This window comes from Mesoplodon bidens (assembly GCF_964165515.1).
Source record: "Mesoplodon bidens genome assembly, chromosome: 2".
Classification (NCBI taxonomy): Eukaryota; Metazoa; Chordata; class Mammalia; order Artiodactyla; family Ziphiidae; genus Mesoplodon; species Mesoplodon bidens.
In genome coordinates this window covers 182397099-182417601 of record NC_138177.1, presented here as the reverse complement: position 1 = coordinate 182417601, position 20503 = coordinate 182397099, and the positions used below count along the sequence as shown (strand labels likewise).

General features: G+C 42.9%; 2 protein-coding genes and 1 pseudogene across 3 annotated transcripts in view; 2 read left to right on the top strand and 1 right to left on the bottom strand.

Annotated features, from left to right (window-relative positions):
* Positions 1-20503, bottom strand: part of DNAJC11 (DnaJ heat shock protein family (Hsp40) member C11) — a 72231-nt gene that overhangs the window by 33493 nt on the left and 18235 nt on the right. Inside the window, exons 2-4 of the mRNA XM_081223752.1 lie at positions 11760-11889; positions 9656-9729; positions 1108-1209 (exon numbers count right to left, since the gene is read on the bottom strand). Of these exons, the coding sequence (XP_081079878.1) occupies positions 1108-1209; positions 9656-9729; positions 11760-11889 (306 nt within the window). The remainder of the gene's footprint in view (positions 1-1107; positions 1210-9655; positions 9730-11759; positions 11890-20503) is intronic.
* On the top strand, positions 3511-5383 carry LOC308605325 (uncharacterized protein). The gene has a single exon (XM_081215219.1). The coding sequence runs from the start codon at positions 5253-5255 to the stop codon at positions 5373-5375; it is 123 nt and encodes a 40-aa protein (XP_081071345.1). The 5' UTR covers positions 3511-5252; the 3' UTR covers positions 5376-5383.
* Positions 5739-6357, top strand: LOC308605319 (protein tyrosine phosphatase type IVA 1-like; annotated as a pseudogene). Its single transcript has one exon. The product of its transcript is annotated as a protein tyrosine phosphatase type IVA 1-like (transcript).

Here is a 20503-nt window from a genome sequence, read left to right as displayed (position 1 = left end):
ACCTCCACTGACCCAAAGTTAAGTACATTCCTGAAGCTGTCCTCCGCTAAAGGGGACGGGGACGGCAGGAGGGAAGGAGAGGCGTTGGCATTTACAAGTATACTTTGAAATGTAGGATTCAAAGAGATGGGAGTCTTCTGAGTATCTGGACCTTTAAATGCTGTAGGGGTCTTAGAAAAATCCATTTTCTAGAACGTATTTGATCAGAAGCTCCTAACATCATGCTTCCCAGTTGTAAGCTAGCATTTGTTCTTTTTCTTTAGATTTTCAGGCTGCCTGCTGGGCTCTTCCGGCCACAATTGACAGAGTCTGGATGCTGAGCCCCTCATTAAACACCACTGAACAGGAACACCGAGCCACATTCAGTTAGCCCTTCGGTGTGACTGGCACCTCAAATTGACCGAGCTCTCCTTTTGCCACAGGACTGTGGCACGCACGCAGAACAATTTGCCTCCCCGACACATCCAAGGAAAAGGAGACCATACAGGACTGAAAAGTAACTTTCAGACTCAGGTGTGTCCCTGGGGTCCACGACTCCAACTTCATCGGGGACTTGACTGATGTTAAAGGTGGTCACCCTGTTGCTGCGGAAACAGCCTGGTGACCGCTATTCACGGCACCGTCGTCCTGGGGTGGTGAAAGCACGCCCCTCACTTCACGCAGTCTGGAAACACCCCCAGCCCTCCGCGTTCTCTGGCTCTCTGTCTCGTAACTGGTCTGCAAGGAATCCTGTTGCCTCGGTGCGTGGGTAGGTGGCTGTCCTTTCCTGACATGGACCTCTGACTGATTTTCATGTGTCAAGGACTTGGGCAGCAGGATCACAGGGAAAGGTCTCAGACAGCTGGCCAGCGTTTCTGCTCAGGAAGCCTCCTGGCTTCCGGGAGAACCAGGAGATTGGCTGTGCCTTTACTCCGGCTCACCACCAGCAGCTCTGCTGAGAGCTTTCCAGGCAGATCCTACTCTTGAGACACAGTAAGCAAAATGCTGTTCCACCCGATTCTGTACGTTATCACGATAAAAGGCCACCAGCACCAATTGTTTTAGATCTGCCGCCTGGTAATCAAGCCTCGCAACCCTCCCCTCCAGAACTGGCCCCGCTCGGCTCACCTTGGGGTTGGTTCGCTGCTGCAGCCTCCTCTCTTCCCTTTCTCTCTGCAGCCGCTCAAACTCTTCCCTGATTTCGGCTGGTGTCCTCCTCCTTTCCACAACCTGCAGGCAGAATCGGGAGGAGAGTCAGCAGAGGACGCAGAAAGCGAGGAAAACACACAAGAGCCGGCATCATTAACCGTGTCCCGCCTTCCTTTCCCCCAGGATGGTTAAGAGCCGCCAGTGAGACCGTGGGGATTTTCCCTTCCGACGGCCTGGTCCCTGGTGAAGCCAGGTTCACCGTCATGCCTGCTCAGTCCCAAGGCTGTGCTTTCCCTCAGCTCTCCAGAGACTGAAGCATTACTGTCTTCATTTTAGTCACTTATCTCCAAGGCTGCAGGAATCTTACAAAGAAAACATCACCTTAAGTGTCACAGTTTAGATTTCCTAATGAGCCCCAGGTAACACATGCTGAAAAGTGTCAAGATGGAGGCGAGGCCATCCACAATGGCACTGGCACGTCTCCCTCGTGTGCTGGGGCCACCACCAGAGGCGCCCCTTGAGCATCCTGGACCAAGGAACCTTAAGCCATGAGGTCTGGGTGTTTTAGAATCAGGGGACTCTTCTAGTACTCAGGTACCAATCGGCAGACCACGCTAGCCCTTGGGGATGCACAGGGATGTCAGATCTGTGAGGAGGTAAGGCATCCCACATCAGCCTTTCTGAGCTCATCACGAAAGCAAGACAGCCCAGTTGAGATTTCAAACAGGCAGGGTAGGGCCACGGGGGCCTCGGGTACCATGCCCGTGAGAGAGGAAAGCAGACCACGTCATTTCCAAGGGCCCCGAACGCTATGGCCTGTGAGAAACACAGAGAGTGGGAGCAGGACAAACATGACCCAAGTCACTGGACGCATGACGGGGGAAAAGGCCCAACAGCACTGACCCTGTATTAGTGGCAGAAATACCAGGGAGTCCTGAGGCTGCTCAGAGAACACCTACAAAGGTAGGTTAGGTGAGAAAAAGCTATCTTGGAAATCAGAAGTTTTAAAAATTATTCAAAAAAATGCATGCTTATAGTAAAAAGTCAAAATAGTACAGAAGGATATGAAGCAAAAAGTACAATTCCTCCTCACCCACACTCCTCCTTCTCACAGGCTAACATTTAATTTTTTATGTGTCTTCCTAAAAACCTATGCATATGTATGTATGTATATATATTACAGTAAATGGGGTTTTGTGCACTTGATTTTATTATTCAGCAATACAGAAAAATAAATACAAGAACTGGCCTATCCAAAAATACTGAGAAATTTGTTCACTATCACTTTCAGCAAGTACGCAGAAAAAAATAACAAAAACATTTTCTCCTCTCCCATATAAATTGTTAATTATCAAAAAGGGGGAGGTGTTTCTTTTAAAGGAAGTTTTAAAATAAAAACAGTTAAAATAATCCAAGAACAAACTGAAAGTCCAAATGGCACGACAACGATTGCTCTGTGACCTCACAAAAACATTCTCAGTTATATTTAACCAACGTGGCACGCTCACTCTGCTAGTTCTTATTTCGCTTCCCCAAAGTTACCCCATCTTGGACTGACGGCGTGTTTCCTCCATGGGGCCCAGAGCAGAACAAGATTTGCTTTCAGGAATTCTAGCTGTTGGACCTTTGCAAATGACTTTCTCTCTGCCACACTCTGTGACAGATGAAGAGGCAAATATTCCAAAGGTGTTAAGTCATCTCATTTCTAGCCATATTTTACAGAAGTTCTGCAAACAGCTGGTACATAATCAGAGCTAACTGCAAAGTCAAAATGGCTGGCCCCTCTGAAGCCATGAAGAACTTGGCCAGGCATCTCATTCTAGCTCCCACAGGCCCTGACGGCCTTTACTATTTATACTTTCTTTACACAGGGTACATCATGGTGGAGAATGGAAGAAAGCTAAGCCAGCTGCAAGTCACTTTTTCTCCCTTGGGTAACTCTCAGACATCTGCACCCCAAAACTGCATTACGGTTGGAAAGTACTAGACATTTTCTTTTCTTTTTTATTCTTTTTTAAAATTTAATTTTATTTTTTTATACAGCAGGTTCTTATTAGTTATCCATTTTACACACATCAGTGTATGTATGTCAATCCCAATCTCCCAATTCATCACACCCCCACCCCCATCCCCCTGCCACTTTCCCCCCTTGGTGTCCATATGTTTTTTCTCTACTTCTGTGTCTCAATTTCTGCTCTGCAAACCGGTTCATCTGTACCACTTTCTAGGTTCCACATATATGCGTTAATATACGATATTTGCTTTTCTCTTTCTGACTTACTTCACTCTGTATGACAGTCTCTAGATTCATCCACATCTCTACAAATGACCCAACTTTGTTCCTTTTTATGGCTGAGTAATATTCCATTGTATATATGTACCACATCTTCTTTATCCATTCATCTGTCGATGGGCATTTAGTTTGCTTCCATGACCTGGCTATTGTAAATAGTGCTGCAATGAACACTGGGGTGCATGTGTCTTTTTGAATTATGGTTTTCTTTGGGTATATGCCCAGTAGTGGGATTGCTGGGTCATATGGTAATTCTATTTTTAGTTTTTTAAGGAACCTCCACACTGTTCTCCATAGTGGCTGTATCAATTTACATTCCCACCAACAGTGCAAGAGGGTTCCCTTTTCTCCACACCCTCTCCAGTATTTGTTGTTTGTAGATTTTCTGATGATACCCATTCTAACTGGTGTGAGGTGATACCTCATTGTAGTTTTGATTTGCATTTCTCTAATAATTAGTGATGTTGAGCAGCTTTACATATGCTTCTTGGCCATCTGTATGTCTTCTTTGGAGAAATGTCTATTTAGGTCTTCTGCCCATTTTTGGATTGCGTTGTTTTTTTAATATTGAGCTGCATGAGCTGTTTATATATTTTGGGCATTAATCCTTTGTTCGTTGATTCATTTGCAAATATTTTCTCACATTCTGAGGGTTGTCTTTTCGTCTTGTTTATGGTTTCCTTTGCTGTGCAAAAGCTTTTAAGTTTCATGAGGTCCCATTTGTTTATTTTTGTTTTTATTTCCATTACTCTAGGAGATGGATCAAAAAATATCTTGCTGTGATTTATGTCAAAGAGTGTTCTTCCTATGTTTTCCTCTAAGAGTTTTATAGTGCCTGGTCTTACATTTAGATCTTTAATGCACTTTGAGTTTATTTTTGTGTATGGTGTTAGGGAGTGTTCTAATTTCATTCTTTTACATGTAGTTGTCCAGCTTTCCCAGCACCACTTATTGAAGAGACCATCTTTTCTCCATTGTATATCCTTGCCTCCTTTGTTATAGATTAGTTGACCATAGACATTTTCAATGTTTTTTTGTCAACAGAGTGTATCATATGCCACCCATGTATCCATATATCTGTACTGTGCACCTTCATCATTTACCAACTAGGTCTACCCTGTGCTTGTCAGGATGCTTTACTCTGTAGATGAGGCCTCTGTAGAGAGACCTGTGAAACCAGGCGGCACAGAGGGAAGAGGACAGAGACCCAGGCTCTCCGACACCACCTCAATCTCCCGGGAGACCTCAGGTGAGTCACTTCACTCTCTAAGCTTCAGTTTCCTCCTATAAATGAGGGGGATTAAAACTACACGATTCCTGAGGTGCTGTCTGGTTTGAAAATTCTATGATTCTAGTGAGTCAACTTTTTATTTTGGAATAACTTTAGAAAATGATTTAGAACTTTAGAGAAGTTACAAAGATAATACAGAAAGCTCTCGTCTACCCTTCACCGAGCCTCCCCCAAATGTTAACGTCTAACAGAACCATGGAACAAACATCTGTCAAATCTAGGAAACCAAGATTAGTACATTACTACTAACTAAACCCAGACGTCTGGGATTTCACGAGTCTTTCCGCGAACGTCGCTGTTATGCCCTAGGATCTGATCCAGGACCCAGGACCCAGGATTGTATTTAGTCACATGTCTTGTTAGTCTCCTCCCATCTGTGGGAGTTTCTGTCTTCGTTTTCATGACCTTGGCCATATTACAGCTCTTAATGCAGGGTGGCTTTCCTAGACACTATAAGAATGTCAGGCAGATTGAGTCCGGTTCCTCCGCCGCCACCCGCAAAGCCACTGCCCGTGTCACCGCCGCCTCGGAACCGGCTGTATGATCAGGCCACAATCTTCAATGAGTAGACATATTCCTCAGTTCTGTGGTGTTCCTGGTCACACATTTATGGAGTTTCTGAAGGGCAGTGGAGATTACTGCCAGGCACAGAATGACCTCTAGGCAGACAAGTGAACTGTAGAGCTTCATTATTACTCCACCAAGAAGCCCCCATAAGAGTGGTGAACCTGGACACAGAAGTGTTGAATTGAAATCCACAGAGCATTTTTTACAAGAGTTCTGACCTGGATGGGGTAAACCTCAGTGCACTTCCTTTCTGTTGCCTCAGTATTTATTACTGCAGAAGAATTGCTGCTTCTTGTTAGGGGTTCCTTTCATTTCCCATTACTCCCAACTTCATATTCAAAACCACTGAGAATTTCAAGTGGAGTATATTGAAGTAGACTCAGTTTCTTTGCACCATTTCTGTATTCAATTTTTAAAATTCTTCCATAACCCTGCTGAGTGTTTTTTAACTAAATTAACATGGATCGAATGAACTGCCCAGCTCCTCTGGAAATCACTTACGAGAACATGAGATTTCTTATGACACACAATCCAACTAATGCGACCTTAAACAAATTTATAGAGGAACTTAAGAAGTACGGAGTTACCACAATAGTAAGAGTATGTGAAGCAACTTATGACACTACTCTTGTGGAGAAAGAAGGCATCCATGTTCTCGACTGGCCTTTTGATGATGGTGTACCACCATCTAACCAGATTGTTGATGATTGGTTAAGTCTTGTGAAAATTAAGTTTTGTGAAGACCCTGGTTGTTGCAATTGCTGTCCATTGTGTTGCAGGCCTTGGGAGAGCTCCAGTGCTTGTCGCCCTAGCGTTAATTGAAGGTGGAATAAAATATGAAGATGCAGTACAGTTCATAAGACAAAAGCGGCGTGGAGCTTTTAACAGCAAGCTTTTGTATTTGGAGAAGTATTGTCCTAAAATGCGGCTGCACTTTAAAGATTCCAATGGTCATAGAAACAACTGTTGCATTCAATAAAACTGGGGTGCCTGATGCCATCGCTCGGAAGTGGAACCTAGACAGGACAGAATTTGTTGTACATGGTAGCCAGCACGTTGGCTTGGTGAAGTCTGATGAAGCTTCCACAGCAGTGTGGAAAAGCAGTTTTACCAGGCCACAAAGCTGGCAGAATTGCAACCTCTACGTTTGGGTTATGATCAACCTACTTGGACACTTAGCAAAGGATTCTCGCTGTTCATCATTTAAAATGTGCTTATCGTTTGTACCAACTGACCTTTCCTGAAAAAAAAAAAAAAAAAAGAATGATGTCAAAGAGGCAGGGAAAAGTGAGATATGGATAAAGGTAAAGGACTGCAGACAAAAAGTAAAGTGTGGATGATCCGGGCCAAAGGCTGCTCCTCTAAATGTAATCTGATGTCTGCAAGCCCCCTCCGACTTGTATGGTTTTCCACTCCACCTGCCAGCTGTTACCAGACTCAATACTGTCTGAACATTCACAGCTCAAAGCTGGATTTCTGCCATTCTGAAGAGGCCAACTTCATTTGAAACATGGGTAATCGCACAAACACTGAGACTTTAAGAACTCAAATGGCTGGTGTTACGAGCTGGGAATGGTTGCATCTCATTCCTTTGGAATCCTGCCAGAGCATGAGGAAGTCTCTTGAAGGTTAAAAAAAAGAGAATAGACAAAGGCTAAAAACCTACCTAGTGCCTGAAAACAGGGTCAACACTTGATGCAACCTACAAATGCTCAGTTTCATCCCCAGCCTCCACCAGCAGAAAGGGGATGATGCCAGAGCTGGGACAGGAGTGACTGCCACGTCTGTGGCTGCTTTGGCATTTTGGGATTAAAGGCGTCCCAAACACTACGGGCTTCACCCGTGTCCTCCATCCCTCCCTGACTACCCATGGGTTTAGACCGACAGACACGGGGCAGATGGACACCGGTCAGTAAGTGGAAAAGTTTAATAGTCTAAAAATACTAGCAACAGCGTGAAGGGAACACAGCTTCCTCCCTGGGGTGGAGGCTGTGACTGAAACGGGAGAACCCTCATACTGAGAAAGCCACCAGCTGCAGAATTCCTCAAGGGAACGGTGATGCCCGCTCCATAAAGCGCTCGAGTTCAGCAAGACTTTTTCCTTCACAGTATGAACAGCGGGCTCAGTTTTCCTATTATACGTTAGGCACCCATACATCTCTTCTCAGTAAGTATCTGAGGAGGTACCTTCCTGTAGTTTTCCTTTAAGGCATTTTTATCATCAGTGAAGGCTTAGTATTGATGCAAAAAAAAAAAAAAGCCAATTCTGATCGATGAGAACTTGATTCCCTTAAAGTTGTCTACTAAAAAATATGAATATAAAAGCTTATCCAGTCACCATCTATGACTGCCTGCATACTTTTAAATCACGACAGTGTGTATAGTTTTTATCTGTTTCTAATGGGGAGATAATTTGGTTTGGTGATAGGAAACCACGCGATATTCTGCCAGGAAGACGTCACCCCGCTGCTCCACTGAGTGGGAATAGTGCTGCTGGGAATGAACCCTAGACTCTGAGGAGGGGATACATAAGAGAGGCCTGCAGCTTTTCAGTGGCCCTGACTGTTGCCGTGAAAAACTGCAACCAACCCACGGCTTCAAAACACAAGGGCGCTTTAACCTGGGGCTTGAGGAGAAACTTAGTAAATTCAACAGGATTCTATTTTCCTTTTTTTTTTTTTTTTTTTTTTGCAGTATGCGGGCCTCTCACTGCTGTGGCCTCTCCCGTTGCGAAGCACAGGCTCCGGACGCGCAGGCTCAGCGGCCATGGCTCACGGGGCCAGCCGCTCCGCGGCATGTGGGATCTTCCCAGACCGGGGCACGAACCCGTGTCCCCTGCATCGGCAGGCGGACTCTCAACCACTGCGCCACCAGGGAAACCCTATTTTCCTTTTTTGATGAAAAAAATTCTAAGCCACTAGACCCAACACTTTGCTACCATGAACTAATGTGACATGATGCACTGCTATTTCCACTGAGCCAAAGGCCAGAAGCCAAACACCCGCTGGGAGCCAGGCGGGGCGTGGGACGGGTGGAGGGAGCGGCAGGGGCCGAGGCAAACTGGGCAGCACGGTCCAGTCCCACGGCAGGCGCTCCTCAGACCTGGGTGACTGTTGCCTCAGAGGGGAATTTAGGCACAGTGTTACCAGGTCTTCTGATTTTTCCAGAGACGATAAGAGACTGGATTTTCCTGCAAAGCCTCCTAAGTTTCAAATGTCAGCAACTATAATTCACTCTGTGGGCAACCAAAACATGGCTATAGGTTGGAAATGGCCCATAAGCCACCAATATCAAGCAGTGGTGAAAAGGGCAACAGAACCCCATTTCATTTCTGTTCCAGTCCGTATCCAAAGGCCTTTAGAAGGTTTTCATCCTAAAATTAGAATAGACAGTCATGCACGTGCGAAAGTGAATACCAAAAGAACTTCAAGGGAAAACTTACATGACGGTGAAAAAATAACTCAGTGATAGTTAATTTAACGTCAACAGCCTACCAGAATTCCTTGGGCATCAGAACCAAGTTTCTGTAATGAAATTAAGTAATAACACCTATATGTTCTTACAGCAATACAGAGTTTTATAACAAATTTTCATATTAATTTTTCTACTTGATCTGCGTATCATTATTTTTTAGGTCATAACACGGAAGTACAAAGCAGTCAAATGACTTGCCCAAGGCTCTAAGACTACTCAGTGGCAGAGTGAAAGAGAACGGAACCTTCTGAATTTCAGTGATAGTTCCCACCAGGGTATGGCTGTCCAGGTAACCTATTTCATAGATACCTGCTATTTATTTTGTTTTACTCACTATATTTATAACATTCTAATAGTACAGCCCATTAGAGCTGGAAGGGTCATTATAGACAATTTAATCCAGAAGTTCTCAACTTCTCCGTGCTTCCGTTTTGTTCACACGCACAACACAGCACCAACAAACACTTCCCAGATTCAGCTGTAACCTCGGGTGGAGAGAGGGGCTCTGGGCCGTGGAGGGTGGAAGGAAGTGCACGTGTGGGAGGAGGGTACGTGTAGGAACTGTGCCCTTTCAGAAACCATCCACCATCACCCCCTGACCGGCCTGCTCCCTCCCCTGGGTTAAAAATTACTGGTCTAGTCCATCCCTCTTACTATTCACCTGATGGGTTAGGAAACGGAGGACAAGTTGGATGACTAACTGTCCCAAGTTCACAGAGTTACAAAGTGGCAAAGCCAAGTGTAGAAGCCAATTCCTTAAACCAAAATATAAAGGCGAGACGAGGACTCTGATGTCTTCAAATATTCTCAAAGGCACCACTGCAGGTTGCGGGAGTTGGGGGTTGTTGTTCTGTAGCTGTTGAGTGACGTTCCTGGGACGCCAGACACAAAGCTTCTCTTACCTCCCATCCTTCCATTTCCAGTCCTCTCTTGCCATAGATATCGTAGATGGCCCTGGTTTGGGGGTCACTGAGCACTGCAAGTTAAAAACCAAACATGTTTACAAAGCACAAAATTCACCTTTCAGTCCTGACCACAATACACCAGGCAAGGCCACCTCTTCTTGTTCTTCTCTTTCCAGCCACAACCTTCCCAGAGACCCCATCATTCCCAATGTCTTTCCTCCTAATCGCTCCCCAGATCCAAGCGAGGACATGTTTAAAGGTGGCTAGAACTGAGATACATTGGATTTCTCGTGTCCAAGCTACTCTTCGTTTCGTTGTGAGGTGCACTGACCCCGCATCTCTAAAGGACAGTTGTTTTTAAAAGTACCTAGTGAGTTTCCGACACAGTCTATAAAGTATCTTGGCTTGAGAGAGTGAATTCCAGTTTCTAGCAGAGCCTAATGTAAAACTAGGGACAGGCTCTGACCAGAAAAATCTGACTTATTATTATGTAGGGGTTTGTTTGTTTGTTTCTGGATGCCTCTCTTCTTTATTTGTAAATCATTTTTAAAAGACACAAACACCTCTCCCTATGGTGTCGGCCACGTCACCTAAAGTACATCAGAAGAAGACTGTTCATTGAGGGTGAGAGCTGTTCAAAGGACCTGCAAAGTGAACCTGAACCTCCGTACAGCAAACAGCCGTCACCTCCCTCCTCTGCTGGGCCAACCTCTGTTCAAGCCCTTTGAATCTTTCCCCGCCTGAGATTTCCCATATATTTTTAGGCCTAATTAAAAAATGATGTAAATGACTCTGTCCATATTCAAATCTAACGAGGAAGAAAGAAACGCAGACGACTGGAAAACCTGGGAGCCAGACTTCTTGAGCTGATCGCTAGGATTTAATAAGCAATTATTGATTCACCATCTCAGTCTCCGTTTAGGCCAAACTCCCTGGGGCCAGGTCTGCTGCTGCAGCATCTTCACAAGCACTGGTAGGGTTTTTCTGTTAACTCTTCCCCAAATCTCCAAAACAATACAATCCAGTATGTGGGTAATTCAGACAACCAAATACAATAAAAGGAACGAGTTTTTCGTCAAGCTTTATTCAGACCAGATAAGTAGCCTGAAAAGTTACATTTGGTGAAGACACAGGCTGACTGTACACACATATGTGCCACAGTCTCAGTTTTACTGGTCATTGAAATCTAACTTTCTGGTAAAACTATAGTGAATACAGCAATACGCTTTTAGGCTCACAATAAGAAGGGTTTATTTTGTAAAGAAAATCTAATTTTCGGTCTACCTAATTAAAGAGCAAACCACCAAATGGCTCTGGAATGAGTAACTTACTTTACTTGGCATAGATCCTAAGAGTGATTTCATATTTTTTTAATTTTAATTTTAAAAATCGTGGTATAATACACACAACATAAAACTGATCATTTTAACCATGTTTAAGTGTACAATTCAGTGGTGTTAAATAAATTCGCAATGTTGTGTAACCATCACCACAATCTATTTCTAGAACTTTTTCATCATCTCAAACAGAAACTGTACTTATTAGTGATTTTAATATTTCATAAACAAAATATATTACACAACTTTTCCTGAAATACGTAAGATATAAATATAAAAATCTGAATTACTTGATTCTATTTCCTGTTAGGCTCCTGAACACCATTTCTTCCTTTTGTTAGTACCTTTCCTTAACTGAATGCTTCAGAACCAATAAAATCACTTCCAGATGGAATAAACGTTCTTTGTATCTTCTCACAAAAAAAAGAGAACAAAGAGGGCTTGTCTGTAGTGATCAGCCTTTTACCTCTAAGAGTTCCCTTTAGAAGAAAACTAGTAAATGATTTAAAGCTGGAGTATTCCCTTGCAATTCAGACGGTGGGCTATTACTTCACCTGTAGCCTCATTTTCTACTTACTGGACACATATTGATTTCCAAAGCAAAATACTACTCTTCCAAAGGTCCCTGTCAGTAAAAAGCACTAAACTAACCACCTTTTATACACCTCTAAGGACTCTCTTTTTCTATCCTCTACAAATCAAGCCTCTTAAAAATCGAGTGTCTGCTACCAGGGTGGTTCTATAGCGCCAAGCCCCGCACTGACCTTCATAAGCCTGGTGAACGAGGTTAAACAGTCGCTCCGCCTGCAATTTGAGCTCCGGGTCTCTATGCTTGTCAGGATGGTAAAGCATACACAGCCGGCGGTAGGCCGCCTTCAGCTCTTCCGAAGAGGCCTACAGAAGGAAAAATCCAATTAGAGGGCAATCAATGCTACTTAAATACTATCATGATCAGAATCAGCCTTGAAATGGGAAGCTGTCAGCCACTTTCCAACATGTTTGCTCTCTACATATAGGACATAATGAAGTTATGCTTTATTACTTCAATAAGGCCCCCTTTTTCCACAGTTAATAAAGTGATCAATTATGTACATCGATAGCAACAGTGTTTTGCTGGGAAATGCTGCTAATCAGATGAAATGAAAGCTTGTGTCCCTACCCTGGTTCTCTGAGCGGAAATGAGAAACGTCACAGAGACCTGCTTGCTCTTTAACCCGAGTCATTTAAAGTCAATCCCGCCAAGGTACTCTCAACAAAGAACCTGTTCAGAAAGGAAGAAAGCTATAGACCATTAGACAGAAATGCCATGCATTTAATCTGTTTTCTGACAAAGGAAACTCAATGAATATTCACCCTTAAAAAATCAAAGACATGGGCTTCCCTGGTGGCGCAGTGGTTGAGAATCTGCCTGCTAATGCAGGGGACACGGGTTCGAGCCCTGGTCTGGGAGGATCCCACGTGCCGTGGAGCAACTAGGCCCGTGAGCCACAACTACTGAGCCTGCGCGTCTGGAGCCTATGCTCTGCAAAAAGAGAGGCCGCGACAGTGAGAGGCCTGTGCACCGCGATGAAGAGTGGCCCCCGCTTGCCACAACTAGAGAAAGCCCTCGCACAGAAACGAAGACCCAACACAGCAAAAATAAATTAATTAATTAATAAACTCCTACCCCCAACATCTTCTTAAAAAAAAAATCAAAGACATAAAATTGTCAAATCAACACACATTTCCATTCAACCTCTAATTCTAAAAGGTAGCACATAAAGCAGGCAAAAATGCTTTACTATCCTACAGTAAAAAGCCTTCCCACCCCCAAAACCCAAAGGGTCAGTACCCAACACATATACCTCTCCAATTCTTGTAGGTAATCAATCTGAGGGGAAAATGCACCAAAAGAAGAGCACAGATGACACAAAGAGTGAAATGGGCTCTGGGTGTGTTTTAACTGCACAGGAGGGAGGGAGGGAGGAAGAGGGATGATAGAAATCCACTTTCTACTTCGCCTGCCTCTCAGCCGCCAAGTTCTCAGAAACAGACTTCGTCAGAGGCTCTAGGAACACTGTGCCAGCTCTCTGGCAGGGCCCTCAGGTGTGTTTTGGGGAAGTACTATGTCTGATATTATACCAACCCCAGGGACCATTTTGGTCTGTCAGAGGTGATGCCAAATGGACAGCTCTGTCCAGATGATCTGTCAAGTAAATAACATTTTATTTTGCGAGGCAACCCCACCGTTTTGAAAACAGAAGCAAATTCTGGGTCACTGACAACATGCCAGAGGGGCCTGAAAAGCCAGCTCCCTGGGTAGAGGAATGGGACCAGGTCCCCACTGAGGAAGCTGAGGATGGATGGTCCTCTGGGATCAGGTCCGGGAACACGGGTACACAGGAGAGCACTCACAGGGACATGATTACTCAAGGCATCAAGGTTACGAGGGAAGACGTTAAACTGTATTTTTCTGTAATGTCCACAATTTTTCAATATCTTCCAATTTCAGGAGTAATGAATGCTTTTACCAATGAAAAAAGGCAAAACCTTACTTCAGTGATAATTTTTGGTCTGAAATTTAGATATTTTCTATAGGGCTAAGTTATTCTGATGCCAGGAAATCTGTGCAAGTTTACCAGAGATCTTAAACAAGGAATTCTGCAGAACTCCCAACAGGAAGACAATAACCGTTACTGGAACGTTACGTGTGTCAGTCCCACGTGCCCGGGAGGAGAGGCTGTGAGGACCCAGGTGCCACTCTCGGGCCACTTTCTCTGTCCGAGGAGTGGGTGGTTGGGTGGATGACCACTGTGGGCCTTCCCAGCTCTAACTGGACGTGGTTCTGTCATGAGAAAAGCTCTGCTAGACCCGGGCTACTCAGCTGTCCTGTAATGCAGACAGGACCCTCGCAGTTTGACTACAGGCACAGGCACATCAGTGTTTTTAATCAGCAGCTTCCTGACGGTTTCCAATACCTACTTCACTGGAAAATGGTCAAGGATCTTGCTGACTGAGCATCCTTTTGCCTCCAAGGATTAGGCAGACGTCTGCCCTGTGCCAGCACTGATCTCTTTCTCCATCTCCTCTTTGGTGTAGCCTTTGGGAATCACACTCCTGAACAATCTGTAGACGGCCGTCCTCCCCCCCTTTCTCTGCACCTGGCCGTCTGTGTGATTTCCTCTGGGGTCACACACCAGCCTTCCAGTGCTGGTTAAGAACGCAGGCTTCGGGCTAATGAGCTTTCTGACCCTCGGCTTTCTCATCTGTTAAAGGGGATGACAAGTATGCTCAGGGGCGGTGTGGAAATGAAATGAGACAGTGACCATACAGTGCTTCATATGGCGCCCAGCACACAGCAAAAACCTGCTCACTGTCGCTCTTCTCAAACCTTTGCTTTGTTTTCTCACCTTGAAACTGTAGACAACAGTACCCCTATCACACTTACTTTGAGGAGTAAATGAGCTAATACGCATACAAGCTCTTAACAATGCCTTGCACACATGAGGAATTTAATCACTGTAGCTATCGTTACTGTCACAATTCAATTTTGATATCCTTTTGGCAGCATGAATACTGAAACTGGGACAATTCAGAGAGAAGGCACAGCCCTGGTGTGAGGATGATAGGAACGTTCATTCATGAAGGGGCCCACGTTTGTGAAGATTCACTGACCTGCATGCTTAGGACGTGCACTTTTCTATCCATGTGTTCTATTCCAATAAAAACACAAGACTAAACGTTCCCATCTCTGTGATCTCTGTGTTTCCCTTTTCTTTCTCCTACCGTAGGTTTCTTTCCACGCTCACGTCAATTATGCAACACATTCCCTGCCACACTTACCAATATGCCACCTGTGCCAAACCCCATTGTTTTAAGCAAATAAACAATAGTTAACTAATGGCAAATTAAATGTGTCTTCTCCAGATAGGTTTACTTACATAACGATGTAAAAGGGGCTTGTTCCTTCCTGAGGAGCCATTACAAATTATTCTTTCTGCAAATTTTTTTTTTTTTTTTGCGGTACACGGGCCTCTCACCGTTGTGGGCTCTCCCGCTGCAGAGCACAGGCTCCGGACGCACAGGCTCAGCGGCCATGGCTCACGGGCCCAGCCGCTCCGTGGCATGTGGGATCTTCCCGGACTGGGGCACGAACCCATGTCCCCTGAATTGGCAGGCAGACTCTCAACCACTGCGCCACCAGGGAAGCCCTCTTTCTGCAAATTTTAATTGCTCTTTCCAGCATCTCATAAAAATGACAAGTGCAGGATTAGACAGACTTGACTGACTTTAGGTTAGACTGCTATTTCCTGGTTGTTAAAAGTAAACCAGATGACAAGGGAGTGGAGTGTCTAGTCTGCAACCTTCTTTAATCATATTAATAAATGGCTTAACATGCTACTGATTAACAGAAATGAGAAGTTTCATTTTTAATAAATATCACATTCAATAAAAGGTTAGATTGGGCCTTTTATCGTAACTGAATAGCTAAGGTCACTGGTTCGATATTTCATAAATGATAAACTCTTTCACTATCGTAAAAACACTGATATCATTTCAAAATAGGTGATATCATTAAAAACGATGCCTAGAGTTATGTACCTATTTCTAAAATTCATTATAAAATTAAGAGATGTATTGTGCTTTAAGTGTGAAAAGTTTCATCATCTCAATCATCTGGTTATAATTTCAATGGAAAGTAAATCTATTATAAATTCAACCTTTATGTATCATAAGATTCATAGTGAAAAGGTCCCTAGAGACCTGCAGAGTTTAGTGGTCTGTTAAACCTGTTGGATTAGATGCTATACAATACAAAAATGCAATAAAGCACAAAAAAGAAATTCAACGCAAACATAAAAAATAAAAATATCTGTATACGCAGATGTTGTCTATGTAGAAAATCATAAAGAATCTACAAAAAAAACCTACTAAATGATTTTAGCAAGGTCATGGGATACAGGATCAACAGGCAAACATCAATTTATTTCTATATACTAAATATTGAAACTTAAAAGGACAATACCATTTAAAGTATCATTAAGAAACATGAACTACTTAGGGATAAATTTAACAACTGCAAGACCCATACACTGAAAACCACAATGCACTGCTGAAAGAAATTAAAGAAGACCAAAAATAATGGAGAGATAAGCTGCCTTCATGCATCAGCAGATTCAGTACTGTTTAGATGTCAGATTTCCCCAAAGCAACCTACAAATTCAATGCAATCCAATGAAAATCCCAGCTTTTTTGGGTAGAAACTGACAAGCCAATTCTAAAATTTATATGGAAAAATGATATGGAGCAAAAAGAAATTTTACTTTCCTAGTTATTTTACTAACCAAAATAACTTTGAAGAAGAACTGGAGGAATCACATTACTGGACTTTAAGATTTATCATACGGGGGCCTCCCTGGTGGTGCAGTGGTTAAGAATCTGCCTGCCAATGCAAGGGACACGGGTTCGAGCCCTGACCCAGGAAGATCCCACATGCCGCGGAGTAACTAAGCCCGTGCACCACAACTACTGAGCCTGCGCTCTAGAGTCCACGAGCCACAACTACTGAGCCCACATGCCACAATTACTGAAGCCCGTGAGCCTAGAGCCCGTGCTCCCAACAAGAGAAGCAACTGTAATGAGAAGCCCGCATACCGCAACGAAGAGTAGCCCCCCTCGCCATAACTAGAGAAAGTTTGCGCAGAGCATCGAAGACCCAACGCAGCCAAAAATAAAAATAAATAATAAAATAAATAAATTTATAAAAAGTAAAAAAGGAAAAGATTTATTATATGGCTATGGTAATCAAGACAGGGTGGTACCAGTAAAAGAACAGATACACAAATCAGTGGAACAGAAGTGAGTCCACAAATAGACCCCTATATATATACTGTCAGTTGATTTTTGACAAAGGTGTGCAATATAAGGTAGTACAATGGGGAAAAGATAGTTCTTCAATGAATGATGCTAGAAGAAGGGAATATTCATGCGCAAAAATATGAACCTTGACCCTTACTGTGAGATACTAGACCTGCCTGCAAGAAATGCTCAAGGGAGTCCTGCCAGGTGAAATGAAAGGACACCAGACAGTAACTTAAAGCCACATGAAGAAACAAAGATCTCAGTAAAGGCAAATACATGGGCAATTATAAAAGCTAGTATTATTATAAAAATGGTTTGTAACTCCACATCTTGTTTTCTCAATGATTTAAGAGACTAATACATTAAAAAAAAAAGATTAACCTAAAAGCTTGTCTTATTATAACTCTGGCTTGTAATTTCACATTTTGTTTCTACATAATTTAAGAGATTAATGTATTATAATGATCAATAGTTTATTGTTTAGACATACAATACATAAAAATGCAATTTTATGACATCAATAACTGAAAGAGGCGGGACAGAGCTGTAAAAGAACAGAGTTTTGGTACGTTATTGAAGTTAAGCTGGTATAAATTCAAATTAGACTGTTATAACTTTAGGATGTTAAATGTAATTTGAGGTGTTAAATGTGACCACAAAGGAAATAGTTGTAGAATATACATAAAAGCAAATGAGAGGTGAATTAAAACATTTCACTACAAAACATCAGCTAAACACAAAAGAGTTATGTGGGACATGAGGGACAAACAAAACGGCCCACAGGAAACAAATAGCAAAGTGACAGAAACAGTCCCTTTTATCAGTAATTACTTTAAATGTCAATAGATTAAATTCCTTAACCAAAGGACAGAGACTGGCAGAATGGATGAAAACACATGACCACACTACATGTTATCAACAAAAGACTCAACTGAGATCCAAAGACACAAACAGGTTGAAAGCGAAAGGATGGAAAGAGACATCCCTTGCAAATGGTAATCAAAATAGAGCACAGGTGGCTATACTAATATCAGACAGAACAGACATTAAATCAAAAAAGGTTATAAGGGACTTCCCTGGTGGCGCAGCGGTTAAGAATCTGCCTGCCATTGCAAGGGACATGGGTTTGAGCCCTGGTCCAGGAAGATCCCACATGCTGCAGAGCAACTAAGCCCATGCACCACAACTACTGAGCCTGTGGCTCTAGAGCCCATGAGCCACAACTACTGAAGCCCGCATGCGAAGAGCCCGTGCTCCTCAACAAAGAGAAGCCACTGCAATGAGAAGCCCACGCACTGCAACGAAGACTAGCCCCTGCTCGCTGCAACTAGAGAAAGCCTGCATGCAGCAACAAAGACCCAACACAGCCAAAATAAATTTTAAAAAGGTTATAAGACACAAAGAAAGACATTACATATTAATAAAAGGTTCATACAGCGAGAAGATAGAATAACTATAAACTTATATACCTAATGACAGACCATCAAATACATAAAGCAAATATTGACGGAACTGAAGGGGGAGAAATAGAGTTTCACAGTAATAGGTGGAGACTTCAACATCCTATGAATAACCAGACATAAGATAAGTAAGGCAATATAGGACTTCAACAACACAATGAACCAACTAGATCTAACAGACACATACAGAATATTCTACCCAACAACAGAAACACATTCTTCTCAAGTGTACATGGGACATTTTCCAGGATTGACCATTTGATAGGCCACAATTTAAGTCTCAATAGAATTTAAAAGATAGATATCATACAAAGGGGCTTCCCTGGTGGTGCAGTGGTTAAGAATCCGCCTGCCAATGCAGGGGACACGGGTTCGAGCCCTGGTCTGGGAAGATCCCACATGCCGCGGAGCAACTAAGCCTGTGCGCCACAACTACTGAGCCTGCGCTCTAGAGCCCGCGAGCCACAACTACTGAGCCCGTGTGCCACAACTACTGAAGCCCGCGTGCCTAGAGCCCGTGCTCCACAACAAGAGAAGACCACGCACCGCAACGAAGAGTAGCCCCTGCTTACCGCAACTAGAGAAAGCCCCCGTGCAGCAATGAAGACCCAACGCAGCCAAAAATAAATAAATAAAATAAATAAATTTATTTAAAAAAAAGATATCATACGAAGTATCCTCTCCAACCACAATGGGATGAAATTAGAAATCAATTACATAAGGAAAACTGGAAAAGACACAAATTTGTGACAAACAATACACTCTTAAATGACCAATAGATCAAAGAAAAAAAATCACAAGGGAAATTAGAAAATACTTAGAGATGAATGAAAACAAAACACAACATACCAAAACTTATGGGATGCAGTGCTGAGGGGGAAATTTATAGCTATAAATGTTTACATTAAAAAACAGGAAATCTCAAAAACAAAACAGAACAAAACAAAACAGGAAATCTCAATTCCCTGGTAGTCCAGTGGTTAGGACTCTACACTCTCACTGCCAAGGGCCCGGTTTCAATCCCTGGTCGGGGAACTAAAATCCCACAAGCTGCGTGGCATGGAAAAAGGAAATAACAAATCAACAACTAACTTTCCAACTTTTTTTTTTTTTTTTTTTTGCTGCGTTGCATCTTTGTTGCTGCGTGCGGGTTTTCACTAGTTGTGGCGAGCGGGGGCTACTCTTCGTTGTGGTGGCTTCTCTTGTTGTGAAGCATGGGCTCTAGGTGCATGGACTTCAGCAGTTCTGGCATGTGGGCTCAGCAGTTGTGGCTCGTGGGCTCTAGAGCACAGGCTCAGTAGCTGTGGTGCACGGGCTTAGCTGCTCTGCGGCTCTGTGGCTCTGGGATCGTCCTGGACCAGTGCTTGAACCCGTATGCCCTGAACTGCCAGGTGGATTCCTAACCACTGCACCACCAGGGAAGTCCCTAACTTTACAACTTTTAAGAAACTAGAAAAGAACGAAATGATGTCATTTGCAGCGACATGGATGGACCGAGATTGTCACACCGAGTGAAGTAAGTCAGAGAAAGACAAATATATTTTGCTTATATGTGGAATCTAAAAAAAATGGTACAAATGAACCTATTTACAAAACAGAAATAGAGCCACGGATGTAGAGAACAAAATTATGGTTACCAAGAGGCAAAGGGGTGAGGCGGAGGGATAAATTGGGAGATTGGGATTGACATATACACACTATAGATAGCCAATAAGAACCTACTGTATATCACAGGGAACTCTATTCAATATTCTGTAATGACTTATATGGGATAGAATCTACAAAAGTGTGGTTACCTGTATGTGTATGACTGATTCACTTTGCTGTACAGCAGAAACTACTCCAACATTGTAAATCAATTATACTCTAATAAAAATTAATTAAAAAATAAATAAAAGAAAAAAAAAGAAATTAGAAGAAGAAGAAAAACTAAACTCAAAGCTGGCAGGAGAAGGAAATCATAAAGATTAGAGCAGAGATAAATAGAGAACAGATAAACAATAGTAACAATTAGTGAAAAAAAAAGTTGGTTCTTCAAAAATACAACACAATCAACAAACCTTTGGCTAGACTAACTAAGGACAAAAAGAAAGAAGACTCAAATTACTAAAATCAGAAATGAAAGTGGAGATATTACTACTGATTCTACAGAAATAGAAAAATTGGAAAACTTAGATGAAATGGACAAATTACTAGAAATACAAAAT